The 21,143-nt window shown below is 37.5% G+C and overlaps 1 protein-coding gene across 1 annotated transcript in view; it reads left to right on the forward strand.

The window, feature by feature from the left end:
- Positions 1-21,143, forward strand: part of LOC117329967 (mucin-2-like) — a 44,339-nt gene continuing 23,196 nt past the window's right edge. The window contains exon 1 of the mRNA XM_033888198.1: positions 1-73. Within this exon, the coding sequence (XP_033744089.1) occupies positions 1-73 (73 nt within the window). The remainder of the gene's footprint in view (positions 74-21,143) is intronic.

A 21,143-nucleotide genomic window follows, 5' to 3' on the forward strand; every position in this document is an offset into this window, starting at 1 on the left:
ATGTCTATATGTACCAGTGACAATTATTTGGACAGGACTGACACTCGTGAGACTTCAGAATTTATATGTATGAGTAAGTAGGCTCATCCTTTACTGTACCACATTAATTTTTGTTAAAATTTAGACAGAGAAAGTGAAACCTATCTATTCAACACTTACACGAACTCAGTTCCCTTTCCGACAATAAACATTAATGTATTGTTAAAAAGTTTATATACAGCGATGATAAATGTTGTTTCGTCATGAGCAGGTGCGTGAACAATAGCTGTATCATAAACAATCATTATTCTCATATCAACAACGATTTATCTCGGCAATGAATCGGACTCCTAGATATTGTTCAAATAATACAAATAAACACACTGTATCGTGAAGTAAAAAACATTCAGAAAGAATTCCGTTCTTTCATTATGCGATTTATCATATTTTATGATTCCATTGGGTAATGTCAGAGAAAATGGCCTGATTTCCCTTTGTGTTCATTATGCGATGTTTTTGTAATAATCATAACGACTAATGTGAAATATAAATTTGAAAATAAGTACGGCATTCCTAGGACACAATACAAGAATTGTACCTAGAGAAGGGTAATGATGTACCGTAACTCACATAACACGGAGAACAGGTATCCACACATCCATAGATCACCTGGCTTGATCTATAAAAGCCTTGGTCATTTTCATATATTTTTCGCTAAATGTTTGCAAGATAATAAAATGTGAAACGGAGTGAAGAAAAAATAAATAACACACTACACTCGGACCATTGATCTAGCGATTATGGGGAAGACTTCGGCAAACAAACCTCTTTGATGTAATGATAAAGCTAATGGAACGTTTACCAACAGTCCTCGGTATGGGTGTACCCGCAACGTTTGGCGGGATATCCGATACCTAACGTTTTCTAGCTACTAAACCGTGACCTCTCGTTTTTGTGCAGTCCAAGGTTGAAATTACTATCCATTCCAAACGTTCTACGACGCTTTCTAGATCAGGTATCGGGTTAAAATGTTTGTTGTTTTAGATTTGACAGGCAATGAACATATTCGATATATCATGAGTGTTTTAATGTGGGTAAAAGGATGTTCACACATATCCACTATCAGCCTACACGCATATCAATCCATAAACCAGGCTATATAGGAAGACACCAATCGAAGGTTATTTAAAACACTAAAGCTGGAAGTCAACATGAAAGGGTTTCATTATCTCCGGAGGTTAGACTATGTTTAATGTTTATTTTATCGAGGTCAGCTGTAAGTAACTTGTTTAGAATTGAAAATGTTGTGTTTTATCACGGTAAGGATCATGTTTACCACGCGGAATCTAAAGTCAGTTAATTAAACTTGTACAGTGAACGATTTATTGCTAGGTTTGTATTGATGGTTCAATATACCTTCACGAGAGAACCCACTCGGTTATTTCATGACCAACAAATGGATGTTAGTTTAATAGTGAAGATCAGTGTGAACAAAGTCAAATATCGATAAGGAAGAATAATCAACACGGCGAACTCAACCGAGTCAAAACCAGAGGCTCCTTCGCCTTTTTTTGGGGTGAGAATGATGGGTCTTAGCTTTGGAGGGTCCTAAGTTGCCAATACGATGCGAGGACATATAGAAAGTTTCGCCAGCGATAGGAGTGTCTTTATGGTCTAATACAAGGATTACTTCGAGCCGAGGGTAGATATTCAAGAATCGCAGGCCGTGTTGAGACTGAGGGTTTCTTTTCTTCGAGTTGCGAGTTGCGAATTACAAAATGCGAGTTGCGAGTTGCAAAATGCGAGTTGGGAGTTACAAAGTGCGAGTTCCGAGTTACAAAATGAGTTGCGAGTTACAAAATTCGAGTTGCAAAATGCGAGTTGCGAGCTCGTTGAGACTTCTCTGATGTAACCACACAACAGAAGAGTATTAGTTTTATCCATTTTACCAATACCTTATAGTTATCAGCATTGTATGGTATTTTATCATGATTTTCACCAGACCAAGAACTTCAATTTTAAAAAAAACATATCGTGTTGTTTTAGAGATGTCATTCTTTTGTCTCTGTTTATGGGTATACTCTCGGGGGGACACAGATACTCTCGGGAGTGACACACAAACCCTACCCGTCTGTTTATGGGTATACTCTCGGGAGTGACACACAAACCCTACCGTCTGTTTATGGGTATACTCTCGGGGGGGACACACAAACCCTACCGTCTGTTTATGGGTATACTCTCGGGGGGACACACAAACCCTACCGTCTGTTTATGGGTATACTCTCGGGGGGACACACAAACCCTACCGTCTGTTTATGGGTATACTCTCGGGGGGACACACAAACCCTACCGTCTGTTTATGGGTATACTCTCGGGGGGACACACAAACCCTACCGTCTGTTTATGGGTATACTCTCGGGGGGACACACAAACCCTACCGTCTGTTTATGGGTATACTCTCGGGGGGACACACAAACCCTACCGTCTGTTTATGGGTATACTCTCGGGGGGACACACAAACCCTACCGTCTGTTTATGGGTATACTCTCGGGGGGACACACAAACCCTACCCGTCTGTTTATGGGTATACTCTCGGGGGGACACACAAACCCTACCGTCTGTTTATGGGTATACTCTCGGGGGGACACACAAACCCTACCGTCTGTTTATGGGTATACGCTTGGGAGTGACACACAAACCCTACCGTCTGTTTATGGGTATACTCTCGGGGGGGGGGGGGGGGGGGGACACACAAACCCTACCCGTCTGTTTATGGGTATACTCTCGGGGGGACACACAAACCCTACCGTCTGTTTATGGGTATACTCTCGGGGGACACACAAACCCTACCGTCTGTTTATGGATATATACTCTCGGGGGGCCACACAAACCCTACCGTCTGTTTATGGGTATACTCTCGGGGTGGGGGGGGGGGGGGGACACACAAACCCTACCCGTCTGTTTATGGGTATACTCTCGGGGGCCACACAAACCCTACCGTCTGTTTATGGGTATACTCTCGGGGGGACACACAAACCCTACCGTCTGTTTATGGGTATACTCTCGGGAGTGACACAGATACTCTCGGGAGGGACACACAAACCCTACCCTGAGGACGAAGTATTCCTTTAACTGGAGGAGAGATTGAGATATCCGACCTCCCCTCTAGATTTCCACATTTTGGCCCCTAGCATCACTGAAGGGTATAATAGTTAATATTCTATTTGTATTTTATGCACTAGCGGATCAAGGGGGTGGGGTTCCTGGGGAGTCAGGACCCAACCCCCACCCCCTGGATCCGCTAGTGCATAAAATACAAATAGAATATTAACTATTATACTCTTCAGTGATGCTAGGGGCCAAAATGATGAAATCGCATTATAACCAAATTACTGGACCCCCCTTTCGAAAATCCTGGATCCGCGCCTGATCCCGAATGATTGCAAATTTGCTATATTCATTTTCCGCCGGGGGGCTTCGTCCCCCTGGAATCTCCTACCAGGGCGCTGCCCTGGTCCCGCTGCGGCCCCCAGACCCCTCGCCATAAAAAATCGCCTCGCGCCTAAGGCGCTCGCATTATCACTAAATTACTGGACGCCCCCCCCCCCCCCCCCCCCCCTCCCTTTCGAAAATCCTGGATCCGCGCCTGTTATGTACTAACCAACTGTTTTATTTTATGTACTGACCAACTGTTTTATTTTATGTCCTAACTAACTGTTTTATTTTATGTCCTAACCAGCTGTTTTACTTTATGTACTAACTAACTGTTTTATTTTATGTCCTAACCAACTGTTTTACTTTATGTCCTAACTAACTGTTTTATTTTATGCATGCTTGTTATGTTTATCTTTAAAATTAAAACATGTTTGTATTATTATGTTCAACTATGCACTAGTACCGACTTATAAATGTCACGTGAGGACATGACCTCTGTACGATACAGTTCTTTTAACAGATTTATATTTATTGTCCGCCTGCGATTTACTGGTCAACATGCCACAAAAGTTCTTGATGTACTCCACGTTTTGTTTCTTTTCATCATAAAGTTGTTTTGTACACAGTGTTTAGTGCCGTGTGAAGAACTTCACACTGGTCACATTGGACCATTCGGAAACTCCTTTTTGTATCCAATTGGTTTGATATTTATTTCTATATCTCGACTAGCTCTTAAGGAACTTCAGTAGACGTGTCAGGTAAATAAATACCGCACATTACAATATACACCAATTGTTAGCTGTCATATGTTTATTTTCACAAATGCCTATACAAAAGTATGAAGTTGCTGTCTATATATGGTAACATGGTATTTGTGTACCTACCCCCATTGTTTACCACCCGGACACACAGGATGTTGATTTAATTTGTACCACATAACTAGTAAACCTTTATGTGTATGATATATTAAGTGTGATTGGTGCCACTTATGGAACTGTTGGTGACCGACTCTCTACTTGTCCTTACCAATACGTAATGTCAACACTCGGCGTATGATCAGTATCAATGAGATTCACCGGGTGTCGCCCGACCGGGTATTAAGGTCGATGTCAGGGTAATAACTAGCCCCCTACCTACTCCACCATTCTGGCCACTACGGGGTTATATAAACACACAATGAAAAAAATAACTTCAAAGTATGGTGGCTCGTTAGGGCTAAATATCAAATTTTGCATTCTCGCTCTCTCGACCTAAGGTCGAAAATGCGAGAATGCGAAAACGCGACGACGAGGGTACGTAAACGCGAGAATGCGAAAACTCGACGGCGAGAATACGAAATCACGAAGGCGAAAACGCGAGATTTATCTCGCATCTCGAACTTTTGCCGTCGCGATTTCGCTCCCTCACCGTCGCGTTCTCGCGCTTTCGACCAAAGGCACATAAGGTCGAGAACGCGAGATTAGGCTTTAACGGCCGTCCTCGCACTCTCGCTCCCTCGCGTATATATATCTAACGTACTACATATCCCTATATATATGCTCCTCCAGAAAATAAGCGGACTTCCTTACACGAGGGAGTGAGAGTGCGAGGACGGCCGTTAAGGCATAATCTAACCCTAAGACCCCCAGGGCGTTAGCCCCACCATTTGTACATATTTGAGTCTCCACCCCATAGTGATGCTACCAGGCAAATATGAGCGATATCCATTGCTGGGTTTCAGAGAAGAAGTCGTTTAAATCAATATAGCCCGATTTACCTCATTTGGCCCCACCCCAGAGGTCCCCAGGGGGGTCAGCCCCATCATTTGTACAATTTTGAATCCCCACCCCATGTGATGCTACCAAGCAAATATGAGCAATAACCATTGCTCGGTTTCAGAGAAGAAGTCGTTTATATCAATATAGCTAAATTGACCCCTTTTGGCCCCGCCCCATAGGCCCCCAGGGGGTCAGCCTCATCATTTGTACAATTTTGAGTCCCCTACCCATAGGGATGCTTCTGACTAAATTTGGTGAAATTCCGATCAGAGGTTATGAGGAAGATGTCAAATAAGTCAATTGTTGACGGACGGACGGACGGCCGGACGGACGGACGATGGACGCCACGGTATGGCATAAGCTCACCTTGGTCCTTCGGACCAGGTGAGCTAAAAAGCAGGGCCAGCTTCCTCTTTGTACATCATATTGTGGTACCCTGTATTACACAATATGTGGTACCCTGTATTACACACTATGTGGTACTCTGTATTACACACTATGTGGTACCATGTATTACACACTATGTGGTACCCTGTATTACACACTATGTGGTACCCTGTATTACACACTATGTGGTACCCTGTATCACACACTATGTGGTACTCTTTATTACACATTATGTGGTACTCTGTATTACACACTATGTGGTACTCTGTATTACACATTATGTGGTACCCTTATGTGGTACCCTGTATTACACAGTATGTGGTACCCTTATGTGGTACCCTGTATTACACACTATGTGGTACCCTGTATTACACACTATGTGGTACCCTGTATTACACACTATGTGGTACCCTGTATTACACACTATGTGGTACCCATTATTACACATTATGTGGTACCCTGTATTACACATTATGTGGTACCCTTATGTGGTACCCTGTATTACACACTATGTGGTATGTATTACACATTATGTGGTACCCTGTATTACACATTATGTGATACCCTGTATTACACATTATGTGGTACTCTGTATAACACATTATGTGGTACCCTGTATTACACACTATGTGGTACCCTGTATTACACACTATGTGGTACCTTGTATTACACACTATGTGGTACCCTGTATTACACACTATGTGGTACCCTGTATTACACACTATGTGGTACCCTGTATTACACACTATGTGGTACTCTGTATTACACACTATGTGGTACTCTGTATTACACATTATGTGGTACCCTTATGTGGTACTCTGTATTACACATTATGTGGTACCCTGTATTACACATTATGTGGTACCCTTATGTGGTACCCTGTATTACACACTATGTGGTACCCTGTATTACACACTATGTGGTACCCTGTATTACACACTATGTGGTACCCTGTATTACACACTATGTGGTACCCTGTATTACACACTATGTGGTACTCTTTATTACACATTATGTGGTACCCTGTATTATACACTATGTGGTACTCTGTATTACACATTATGTGGTACCCTGTATTACACAGTATGTGGTACCCTTATGTGGAACCCTGTATTACACTTTATGTGGTACCCAGTATTAAACATTTCAGTGCTATATTGGGAATTCCAAGCTCTATACACCTTATCCGGAAACACCACAGAAAACCTAGTCATGAAGTCTAACTGACAGACGGCGAATTAAAAGTTGATTGCTTTCGAAAGATGTGTGATTATTCTGTGGGAATGTGTTATTGGACGAATGACCCCTGATACAGAGTTAATATATAAACGCATGATTAAAAAGACGTCAGGCGACCTTTACATCGGTATATATATCCTCCCTGGATAATACATGTACGGACCGAATCGCCAAATAATCGTCAATGCTAGCGTCATTTATAACTTATGGTCGTAAATTCTCATTTTGTTGGGGAAATCATTTTACTTTTTGACATTTAAAGAACCATTTGTGCACTAAGTGCACAAGCTTTGCTCGAAAATTGTTTCTCTTTTGCTATATGAAGCACAGCTGTAGATCTACCATGGGAAACACTTCGCTTGCCATATAAATAGTTCAGTGATAGTATGAGGGGCCATGGAACGCTTAATAAATCAACAATGTTTTGAATTTTAAATTCAAGTCAAATTTTGTGAATTGGATTGAGCATTTTTATTGAAAATTTACTTTTTAGCGATTATTTATCTGCGATGAGAATGGAAGTTTCCTTGAATCTACCTATCTATTCTTAATAGACAAAGAATGCCGTTCTTTTGAATGTAACAAGTATTGAAAATAAACATTATTTAGTCATTCATTTCACCTATAAAATTAGTGTATTAATCGCGAAACGCAATATCATGACACCACATTTTTCAGTTGACACACAGGTACATATAATGAAAGTTTTCGACCAATTCTGGAACGTCATTTATACGATTATGAATGTCCCCGGCTTTAATAAATGTGCGAAAATAAGCTTCAATACGACAATAAATGGAGATAAATATTAGACATTGAAACGTAATTGGGTTTTGTTAATGTCAGATACCATTTGTTGGAGTATATCCGTAATAAAGTATAGGATACTCGGTAAATATTTATATAGGACCATATTGTTTGTAAACGTACACGTCTGATTGTCAGGGATCAGTTCACGTATTGCGTTAACAGGCTAATGAACCGTACCATCAACTCATTACTTTCTTTGTACTACTTCATTTTACTACAAATAAGTACGATGTTTGGCACTTTGGGGTCTGAGTATACCACACACGGTAGACCAGGGTATATACTAATGTGGTGACACGGAGACCCTTCATACTGTAATCACAACGAGTTTTCTCTCGGGTTTTTTTAAAGAAAAGAAATATGTTTGTGTTATTGGTAAGATTTGATATGTGATGAGACATCGTAATATGTGTTTGTATTATTGGTGAGTTCAGCAGGTGAGATGTGTGTCTGTATTATCGGTTAAATTTGAAGTCCGGTGAGATGTGTTTCCGATTATCGGTTAGTTTTATAGTCTGGTGGGTTGTGTGTCTGTTTTATCGGTTAGTACTATAGTCTGGTGAGGTGTGTGTCTGTTTTATCGGTTAGTTTTATAGTCTGGTGAGATGTGTGTCTGTTTTATCGGTTAGTTTTGTAGTCTGGTGAGATGTGTGTCTGTGTTATCGGTTAGTTTTATAGTATGGTAAAATGTGTGTGTATTTTATCGGTTAGTTTTATAGTCTGGTGAGATGTGTGTCTGTTTTATCGGTTAGTTTTATAGTCTGGTGAAATATGTGTCTGTTTTATCGGTTAGTTTTATAGTCTGGTAAGGTGTGTGTCTGTGTTATCGGTTAGTTTTATAGTCTGGTGAGATGTGTGTCTGTTTTATTGGTTAGTTTTATAGTATGATGAGGTGTGTGTCTGTTTTATCGGTTAGTTTTATAGTCTAGTGATATGTGTGTCTGTTTTATCGGTTAGTTTTATAGTCTGGTGAGATATGTGTCTGTTTTATCGGTTAGTTTTATAGTCTGGTAAGGTGTGTGTCTGTTTTATCGGTTAGTTTTATAGTCTGTAAGGTGTGTGTCTGTTTTATCGGTTAGTTTTATAGTCTGGTGAGATATGTGTCTGTTTTATCGGTTATTTTTATAGTCAGGTGAGATGTGTGTCTGTTTTATCGGTTAGGTTTATAGTCTGGTGAGATGCGGGTGTTTATCGGTTAGTTTTATAGTCTGGTGAAATGCGGGTGTTTATCGGTTAGTTTTGGATTCCGGTGTGACGCGTGTTTACATTATAAGATCCGGTAATCTATATTATTGGCGAGTTTTGATGTCAAGTAAATAGAGGAAACGGGTTTCAAGTAACGTGCTATTATATAACATTTGTATCTGATATGAAACTTCACTGAGAAATCCTTACCTTATTTTTTCCCCCAAATTAGGAAAACGTCCTTATAAGATCAATTAGAAATTCCCTATTTAATCTATTAATTGTCCAACTGTACAAGCTGTAAGACTCCCCAGTTCCTACTGTAAATTTTGTAAATCTCAACCAGTATCTGCTGTAAATGTTGTAAGAATCTCCAAGTCTTTTACTATAAATACCGTAAAATCTCCCTTGTAAATAACATGCTGTAAGTATCGTCCATTCTCTAATGTTATTGTTGTAAAACTCACCCCGTCTCTACTGTAATTGTTCTAAAACACACCTAGTCTCTACTGTAATTGTTCTAAAACACACCTAGTCTCTACTTTAATTCTTGTAAAACTCACTCAGTCTTGCTGTAATTGTTCCTAAACTCGCCTGGTTTCTACTGCAAATTCTTTAAAACTCACCCATTATATATTGTAAATGTTGTAATTCTCACCCATTTTCTACCGTAAATCCTGTAAAACTCCCCCAGTTTCTACTACATTTGTATTATCGTTGTAAACGTCCCTTGTTCCTGTTGTACATACTGTAACACTCCTCCAATCTCTGCTGTAAATGCTGTAAATTCACCAGTCTCTGCTGTAAATACCTTAAGTTAAGCCCCTTCTCTACTTCAAATGCTGTAAAATTCTAAGTGTCTACATTTAATATACGCTGTGATAATTGACGTTGTGACTTTACACGTGATACTAGAGGTTTGTTGTCCTGTGTAACTAATTGTTTTCTTTTCTTATTTTGTCTCGGGGAAATGCAATACACGGATATTGTAGTTAAATAGATGAAGATCATCGTGGTAATAAAATACCTGGAAATCTCACTAAGGGTATAGATACAGTTTATGTTTTAGTAACTGAGGACAATAATCCATATCGTGATCAGTTATGTATAGATTGTATTGTCGTTTGTTATTACCTACCCTGCCGTGAGGTAAAATTTAATAAATTTCTTCTCAATATGTAATTTTTGCCTAAGTTTAAAATATAAAGTATAACTACAGAACTACATAATAATTAGATAATGTGACCGATTTGATTCCACACCCGATAAAGTATACACCAGTGACCTCAAGCTAGCACCGCTCACCACTATATTAAACAGTAATTAAATTTCAAAATAGCAAATCTCATTATATTGCTGTCAGCGTTTACAGATATATGGGCGGCCATAGAACGTTTCTCATTGTCCCTATAATTCCATAGCTTTATTCAAAAAGTGCACATTTAATGAAATTTAATCAAATATACTTTTCTTTGCCTAAAAATATAATGATCTTTTTTAGAAATATATATGATTTAAGTTCCCGTATAGATGTCAATTGACAACTCTATTATGAGCTGTTCCCTTCCGATGTTTAGGGGAGCTAAACGTCTTACCACATCCACAGACCATACGTCTTATGCTATCAAAGTTGTCAAAGTACTCACTATCAATGCAGATGTATTTTATGACAATATACTTACCCAGTGAGTTTGGACGCCGTGATCACATCCTCCTCCACTAAGGGGTATCGGTACTCCACGTGGTACCTACAGGTGTCCGCTCGTTATTGGTTATCGGTAGTGTATAAATGTTGCAAATATTCTTCTTTCTTTTAATCCAGAAAAAGGACAGCAATATTCAAATACGTCGCTTGAAACTCGAATTGATGTATAAGTGTCTATATGCCAGAACGTTACACCATGTTGTACACTGTCACCGACGTGAAATGGTGAGTAGATTTAACACACCTGCTCTAGTTGTGAACAGCTCCACTCAGAGTTAAATGTTCGCTCTTCACTGCCGACCCGCTTTCTCCGATACACCATATGTAGCTAAATATTTATATAGAAATGTAAGAGGGGTATTCAGTACAGCGAGATCTCACTCAATGATCGGCTCTGCTTCATTACGTTCCTCTTTAATACAGTGTTTCTCAATTGTGAGCCCTTACATGGGCCGTTTGCGAACATTTGAGAACGGGACTTAACTGGGCCGTGTAGGGTAGAATGGCTGTAAGAGTACACGGTTAGATGTAACTTTAGAGATTTAATTTTACTAGTGCTAAAGTCGTAATCACAGACATTAGGACACCAGTGTTACCAATTTAATACCGAAACCATACTTCAAAGTCGAAATCGATTAAACGATGAAAACTTATAAACGACAATATATATTTTCATTCAGACTCCTGAAAGAGGAGAATAATAAGACCAGGTTCTTCGGAAGGACAAGCGTCTTCTGCTTCATCGACAACACCTTACGTGTAAATCTAGGTAAAATACAGTCACAATATGGTATGGTTACCCTGGTTGTCAAGCAAGTCTAGTTAATTCTGTAAACAGAAAATGTAATAGTGTTTATAGACCAGGATATACTTACTAGATGTCTTATCTCCAGGCACATCCTCAAACGTGTTCTGCACGAATAGGACAGACTAAAAGATGCAAGGTCAGACTGACAAATCGACAAGGTCAGACTGACAAATCGACCAGGTCAGACTGACAAAAAGGACAAGGTCAGATTGACAAGGGCAAGGTCAGACTGACAAAAAGGAAAGGGCAGACTGACAAAAGGGCAAGGACAGACTGACAAAAGGACAAGGTAAGACTGACAAAAAGGCAAGGACAGACTGACAAAAGGACAACGTCCGACTGACAAAAAGGCAAGGGCAGACTGACAAAAGGGCAAGGGCAGACTGACAAAAGGACAAGGTCAGACTGACAAAAAGACAGGGGCAGACTGACAAAAAGGCAAGGACAGACTGTCAAAAGGCAAGGACAGACTGACAAAAAGGCAAGGGCAGACTGACAAAAGGGCAAGGTCAGACTGACAAAAGGACAAGGTCAGACTGACAAAAAGACAAGGGCAGACTGACAAAAAGGCAAGGACAGACTGTCAAAAGGGCAAGGGCAGACTGACAAAAGGACAAGGGCAGACTGACAAAAGGACAATGTCAGACTGACAAAAGGACAAGGTCAGACTGACAAAAGGACAAGGACAGACTGACAAAAGGACAAGGTCAGACTGACAAAAGGATAATGTCAGACTGACAAAAGGACAAAGTCAGACTGAGAAAACTGCAAGAGATGGGAAATCACCACTTCTTTTCTGTTCTTTGTTTAACTTTCATTGAAATGTGTTGTCATAACATTTATTGAAATGGCGAGATATTAAGACATAAACATAACATTTTGCGAATGTCAAAGTTTTATTAATCCACAGAACTAATCAAGATGGTAGCGCACACGATGTCATTGAATGGAAAGTGACCTTTGAACTTCCGCATTGCGTCACACAAGCGATTGATGACCGTACTAATAATGTTATAATCAATATATAGTTATAACCATATCCGTTTTATCGTATGCTGCTCACATTAACTCACGGCTAACCACATGATCAGGGTAAACTAAAGGGTAATTCAACCGCATGTTCAGGATAAACTAAAGGGTAATTTAACCGCATGTTCAGGATAAACTAGGATAAGCTAACCACATGATCAGGATAAACTATTGTGTAAGCTAACCACATGTTCAGGATAAACTGCAGGATAAGCTAACCATATGTTCAGGATAAATTGTAGGATAAGCTAACCACATGTTCAGGATAAACTGTAGCATAAGCTAACCATATGTTCAGGATAAATTGCAGGATAAGCTAACCACATGTTCAGAATAAACTATTGTGTAAGCTAACTAGATATTCAGGATAAACTGGAGGATAAGCTAACCACATGTTCAGAATAAACTATTGTGTAAGCTAACTAGATATTCAGGATAAACTGGAGGATAAGCTAACCACATGTTCAGAATAAACTATTGTGTAAGCTAACTAGATATTCAGGATAAACTGGAGGATAAGCTAACCACATGTTCAGGATAAACTATTGTGTAAGCTAACTAGATATTCAGGATAAACTGCAGGATAAGCTAACCACATGTTCAGAATAAACTATTGTGTAAGCTAACTAGATATTCAGGATAAACTGGAGGATAAGCTAACTAGATATTCAGAATAAACTATTGTGTAAGCTAACTAGATATTCAGAATAAACTATTGTGTAAGCTAACTAGATATTCAGAATAAACTATTGTGTAAGCTAACTAGATATTCAGAATAAACTATTGTGTAAGCTAACTAGATATTCAGAATAAACTGGAGGATAAGCTAACCTCATGTTCAGAATAAACTATTGTGTAAGCTAACTAGATATTCAGGATAAACTATTGTGTAAGCTAACTAGATATTCAGGATAAACTGCAGGATAAGCTAACCACATGTTCAGAATAAACTATTGTGTAAGCTAACTAGATATTCAGGATAAATTGTAGGATAAGCTAACCACATGTTCAGAATAAACTATTGTGTAAGCTAACTAGATATTCAGGATAAATTGTAGGATAAGCTAACCACATGTTCAGAATAAACTATTGTGTAAGCTAACTAGATATTCAGGATAAATTGTAGGATAAGCTAACCACATGTTCAGGATAAACTATTGTGTAAGCTAACTAGATATTCAGGATAAATTGTAGGATAAGCTAACCACATGTTCAGAATAAACTATTGTGTAAGCTAACTAGATATTCAGGATAAATTGTAGGATAAGCTAACCACATGTTCAGAATAAACTATTGTGTAAGCTAACTAGATATTCAGGATAAATTGTAGGATAAGCTAACCACATGTTCAGAATAAACTATTGTGTAAGCTAACTAGATATTCAGGATAAATTGTAGGATAAGCTAACCACATGTTCAGAATAAACTATTGTGTAAGCTAACTAGATATTCAGGATAAACTGGAGGATAAGCTAACCACATGTTCAGGATAAACTATTGTGTAAGCTAACTAGATATTCAGGATAAACTATTGTGTAAGTTAACCGCATGTTCAGGATAAACTATTGTGTAAGCTAACTAGATATTCAGGATAAATTGTAGGATAATCTAACCTCATGATCAGGATAAACTGTAGCCGGTAACATAGACTCATGTTCATGTAACGGAGCACATGATTAAGTAAATTTAAATCACTGCTTCTTTTAGGGATCTAACCCGGACCTCTGGCTACTAGCCTTACGCTCAACTGATTGAGCTAAAGAGAATATCTCTAGTAATTACCTGGGTTACATTCAGGGTAAACTGTATGGTAAGCTAGTAATTTTCTTGTTCTGATATTTTGTAATTTTGCTTTCTTTGTTTTGGGTTTCATGAAAAGCATTCAGTCTTGCTCGCTAAGAAAATATGTGTTCCGACCATAACATACAAATAATGAGACCGCCGTTTGTAACGTCGCTTTTGATTGGCTGAAACAGTGGCGTAATGATTTATAAGTGAAAAGAGTTCGTCAATCTAAGTGGATGATATCACAGGGATTGTACAAAGTAAATTATAAGGATGAACATGGATATATTTATGTTATGGAGCCATAATGGACTATACTCTCATTATCAGAGCGTGTTTTTTTTTTATGAAGCTCCATAACAAAAATAAATTCCAGTTAATCCTTAAATGTCCTTATATGATGGGGCCGTCCCCAGATAAGTACAATGGCGGTCATATGTATGGTAGAAGTCATTCTGCTTTACAAATGTAATAACTTAGATTCAGATCACAATCCATCTTCATCATACACGATAATATCATTATCCTGAGAAGATACCTTTCATTGGAACATAAAGTGAGACGATAACAGATTATCTCCTACATCACATAGGACTACATCTTGGCTTTCCTTTGATAGAGATATTACTAGAGCATATGTCCCTCATATTAAACGTTCATATCAATATTACACCATGTCTATATTTCTGGAGTTTTTAAAGGCGCCATCTCTTGTCCAATTAGAATTTCACACGGGTAAAACATTAAAAACCTATCCACTTTACTGACTATAGTCTTCTAGTATTAAAAATTCTTTCTGCTTCCCGTCGCTAATTAACATGTATTTAATTAGATTGCCAACAACCTGTCGATGAGTGTACAATATATCCGTATTACATACATTGTTTTTTTTTCATTTCAGAATAACAACAAACGTCAAATTAGGCCCAGGGAATTTGAAAAAAGAAAGAGGTACACTACACGTTTATATGCAGCCGACTGGTATATCATTAAATACTAGACAAGTTAGACAGGTTCACACTGGTCGAATATTACAATCATGGAGCGCGTGTCAAGACTTATTTTTGTTACACGACAGTCTCTGTCTCGATGTTAAGTCGATATCAACTTAATTAGTCTATCGGCTCACTTTTTCTGATCACGTGACCATACATAGACTGATATATATACACAGTGTTAACCGACTTGTAATAAACTTGTAGACTTATGTCGTTTTTACTGAGGTGTTTCCTTGGATTATATATGCTCTATTGCATCTGACAGAGACGACTTTAATATTGTTTTCCGTTTAATTACGATACGTTATATCTAAAATGTAATTAAACATGCTCAGATCACTCTAATAAGTTTTAGTGTATCATGTTGATGTCACTCAGTCTTTGAATTGAGTTTTATTACTGCATGCTATTTTGAGAAATATGTACATTGTATATACATTTACCTATAGTTTTGTAATGATATATTTACAATATACGTGAACGTCATACTTCCGTAATGTGATGGCCTATTTGTTTTTCGCCTTTCCGGGTCAAAAATCACCGCCAAAGAAAATAAAAGGACGATTTTCGCTTTATCGGGGCGAAAAAGCTAGGTTTAACAACACTTTTCGACGCAAAAAAAGCGAAAACCCAAAAGTGCTCTAATCAGCCACCGTATTACATTTTGTTTTTAAATTGAATGAAGATGAACTCTTTTTAATTTCTAGTTTGTTAAGAAACAAAAAATAAGTCTAATTAAAGAAAAAAAATAGAATGACAATAAAGAATCTGCTCCGTCAGCCAGCAACGTTCAGTTTTAAACTGCGTTTCCGAGACAGCCTTCCACCAAGTTGTGCGATGTTTGTAATTCAGAATTGTGAACTCTCCATTTATCGATAGTAGCATTCACGCTCTCCCAGACTACGGTGTTGAAATGTAGCAGTTGATTCAATATACAAAGGCTTGCACCAATTTCATGGCAGGATCGGTTTCGAGATATTCAAATTGATAAAAACTGATCGACATAAAGATCAACTTGTGAAATGTTTAGATATTTCCCTTGTATCATATGATGATATGAGGGTTTCAGTTAATTGAAGCTTGAATGTGACATATATTACCAATATGTTGCGGATGAAACATAATTATGTTGCTTCACTGTTTTATTATTTCTAAGTCCTGATTGTCCCTTTGAACATTTATATAAGTCTACTGTATCATCCTAATATCTTTGACAATGATAAACTGTAGTCCTATTCCGAGTGATATGTGGAGATGAGAAGGTTAGATAGCGTCTAAGAGATTAACCGAACATATATAATGTATCTGATAAACATATTGTAAATATGGCCATTCCAATCTGTCTGTCCTACAAGCACAATCAAACGTATTTATGTCTTCAAAACAATCGTTTGAAGGAAAAACAATTCTTAAATAAAGTCTACTGGAAAACAATTTGTCTCAGTATGTCAAAGCATTGGGATGACCAAGCAAGCAATAAAATTTGGGCACCTGCTTCAAGCAACAACGCGATATTGGGAGCTTTTTGTGACAACTTTGAATAAAATGATATGACAACAGTGTGGTATGTTTTGTTAATATCTGTAGATGAGGCATATCAATAATAAAATATTTACCTTGCTAGTGTGTCAATTTCATCAGTGAATCAGTTGGATACAGAAATTGTTCTTTAATCATGTTTCATGGTTTAGCAATACATGGCACCACTCCTCCGCTACGATTGGATGTGTGACGTAACCTGATACATAACACCCGGATGTTAGCCTTGTATATCAAACATTTCGCTCGCCTTTGATATTCAAAATGATGCAAAACAACAGTACTGTATTCCAAACCAACCATTAAAGGAAGGATACCATTATGTTAGCAATGCTTTGAACTCGTATTGATAAATACATTTCACTAGTCCAAGTTACTCGCAAAATGTTAGAGCATACCATGCAGTAGGTCTCTTAATACTATCAGGTGAGATCGCCAACACAATATCCTTGTGACGAGTCAACACCTTAATTTGTACTGTAAAAAAAATGTCACAAAAGGTATCAGTCTCTCGAAAATCGATTTTCTTACGAAATCAATTATACCTCTATAGGCGATGACTTGGTTTCTGAACGTTAGGTGTGAGGGATAATGTTTGATGTCTTTAATCGCCAGAGTAACACAGGTGTTAGCGCGTATCAGTTATCTAATCATTAAACATTTCTAAAATTAAATATCGTTAGCTGAATTACGAAATCTGATATAATATTATACTAGGACCAATTTTATTAATTGCTGAACTGTGTAGCACATGGTTTATAACCGATTACGTTCCTCCCTTACCACACTTCTCACTCCGTATTGTATCGTACCCCATATCGTGTTAAAACGGATCAAGGAGGTTCAGCTCGAGCGCGGATTTCAATTTCACACACTTTTCATTCCACGAAATATTTCACTTCATTATCTCAATTAACCAATTATGAGGCATCACGTTTAAAGAATTGTAATTGCTTCTTTCTATTTGTCAAAAGTTTATAAATAAGCTATAGCCAGACAGATACATTTACATGAAATTATACCGATTAAGTTGTTTGGTATTAAATATACCGTTACCAGTTGGAGCTGAAAAAGAACAGCTAGATTGTATAACTCTACAGGTATTCCTGGACCAGGTGCGGAAGATGATTAATCATATCTAAACACCTAGTCCTGATTATAATAAATCAAACTCTTACATTAGATCATATTAGCGTCAGGAATCGGAAACGATAAAACCGACCAGGTTTATTAGTGCCACCATCTCATTAGTGTTTGACTACGTCACTTCCTCTACTATTATTTGTCCTACTTATAACAATAGATAGCCGTACTTGATAACGAGGGAACCCTGTATACCTGAGAAACCCAGGTTTTCCAAAGACGAAATACCAGAGAGACAGTGATTCTTCAGTATTGTAATATTGCATGTCACCACTGAGTGTCAAGGAGGACATTCTTCGTGTATAGCAATTTCCTAAACGTCGTTTTATAATTATATAAACAGGCTTTTGTTGCTCACAGGCCAAGTCTGTGAACCAAGCCATTATCATAACTTCATTACACCTAGTATGTGAACCAAGTCTGTATCACAACTTGTTTATACCTAGTCTGTGAACCAGGCCTGTATCACAACTTGTTTATACCTAGTCTGTGAACCAACCCTGTATCATAACTTCATTATACCTAGTCTGTGAACCAAACCTGTATCACAACTTGTTTATACCTAGTCTGTGAACCAAACCTGTATCACAACTTGTTTATACCTCGTCTGTGAACCAAACCTGTATCACAACTTGTTTATACCTCGTCTGTGAACCAAACCTGTATCACAACTTGTTTATACCTAGTCTGTGAACCAAGTCTGTATCACAACTTGTTTATACCTAGTCTGTGAACCAGGCCTGTATCACAACTTGTTTATACCTAGTCTGTGAACCAGGCCTGTATCATAACTTCAGTATACCTAGTCTGTGAACCAAGTCTGTATCACAACTTGTTTATACCTAGTCTGTGAACCAAACCTGTATCACAACTTGTTTATACCTCGTCTGTGAACCAAACCTGTATCACAACTTGTTTATACCTAGTCTGTGAACCAAACCTGTATCACAACTTGTTTATACCTAGTCTGTGAACCAGGCCTGTATCACAACTTGTTTATACCTAGTCTGTGAACCAAACCTGTATCACAACTTGTTTATACCTAGTCTGTGAACCAAGTCTGTATCACAACTTGTTTATACCTAGTCTGTGAACCAGGCCTGTATCACAACTTGTTTATACCTAGTCTGTGAACCAACCCTGTATCATAACTTCATTATACCTAGTCTGTGAACCAAACCTGTATCACAACTTGTTTATACCTAGTCTGTGAACCAAACCTGTATCACAACTTGTTTATACCTCGTCTGTGAACCAAACCTGTATCACAACTTGTTTATACCTAGTCTGTGAACCAAACCTGTATCACAACTTGTTTATACCTAGTCTGTGAACCAGGCCTGTATCACAACTTGTTTATACCTAGTCTGTGAACCAAACCTGTATCACAACTTGTTTATACCTAGTCTGTGAACCAAGTCTGTATCACAACTTGTTTATACCTAGTCTGTGAACCAAGCCTGTATCACAACTTGTTTATACCTAGTCTGTGAACCAAGTCTGTATCACAACTTGTTTATACCTAGTCTGTGAACCAAGTCTGTATCATAACTTCATTATATTTAGTCTGTGAACCAAGCTTGTATCATAACTTCTTTATACCTAGTCTGTGAACCAAACCTGTATCACAACTTGTTTATACCTAGTCTGTGAACCAAGCCTGTATCACATCTGCGATATTAAGTTGTTTGTCTGTTTGATGTTCGTTAATATATGTTTGGTGGTTTGTGTCTCACTGCCCTGGCTCTTATTTTGTGAACACGGAATTACCTGGATTTGATATCTTTCTTATTTCGTCGACGATACAGACAACTCTAACCCCTCTGGAATATCTTACGTTACTGGTATCTCTTGTTGATATTTTGTGTTTGATTTGAGTTGCGGAGTAAACTTTTATTGTTTCCGTGGCTGCTATTGAACCACGAATGTAAGTACAATGAATATTGTTGTATGTATTATTGTTGTATCATTGTTGTATGTATTATTGTTATATCATTGTTGTATGTATTATTGTTATATCATTGTTGTATGTATTGTTATATTATTGTTGTATGTATTATTGTTGTATCATTGTTGTATGTATTATTGTTATATTATTGTTGTATGTATTGTTATATTATTGTTGTATGTATTATTGTTATATTATTGTTGTATGTATTATTGTTGTATCATTGTTGTATGTATTATTGTTATATTATTGTTGTATGTATTGTTATATTATTGTTGTATGTATTATTGTTATATTATTATTGTATGTATTATTGTTATATTATTGTTGTATGTATTATTGTTATATTATTGTTGTATGTATCATTGTTATATTATTGTTGTATGTATTATTGTTATATCATTGTTGTATGTATTATTGTTATATTATTGTTGCATGTGCTAATTCACATGTGATTATGGAGCGAGTGACACACTACTGATGTTTTACTGCAATAACCAGGGGCTATTAATCGAAATTTTAATTCATATTATGAAATCATTTTAATGAAAATGTCACTGTATCTAAACACACGTAGATGATGTCCAGCTGTATTTTTAATGTTAATCATCCTAGAAGCAATTTCAGTTTATAAAATTCATATTATCAGACTAATGTGCCACCTGACATAGCTGTCGTGTTAGTGTTGGTCTAGATATGTTTACACTACAAACATCAAGATATATGTATATTCTAAACACCTCTCCGTTCATCATTACCATACCGGTCATTTATTGGTGCATAAATCAATGTAGAACATATTCACGTGACATGCCATATAAAGCTAGCGTCACACTGGCCGTATTTGTGACGTCATTCACACATTATTGACAGTCTGTAATGGGTTGTGCCAATAGAAATCTTGATCAATCACCAATGCGGTCCTGCCCCCAGATGTTAAGGTCACAAAATTAATGGAATTTTATAGCGTCAAAAAGAGAACATTAATTGAACATTAAGCGAGATTTAACAAATTGCTTTAAAATTTGGCTGTGCATTTTTTAATATTGTTTATGTTGATTGAATGATACATAATGATATATGTAGTTTGTAATCCAGCACTACTTTACGGTACAGATTTTTTAAGATATTGTCGATTAACGATATCATAAAGATGATAAGATTCCTTTGTATGTTCACCTACATATTTATGTCATCTGTGATACTCATGAACCAACATTTACACTTAGGACATTTTCTATATTTACCTAATGACATTGATGAATCTTCGCTCTGATTTCATCAATATTTCTTAATGGAAAGAAAGCCGTTTAATTAAGCATTCCCATACGAAATAACTTCAGGGATAGCTCCTAATTAAGATATTTTCCCATAATGCTTACATGGAAGATGAGGA

This window comes from Pecten maximus, chromosome 6 (assembly GCF_902652985.1).
Source record: "Pecten maximus chromosome 6, xPecMax1.1, whole genome shotgun sequence".
Lineage (NCBI taxonomy): Eukaryota > Metazoa > Mollusca > Bivalvia > Pectinida > Pectinidae > Pecten > Pecten maximus.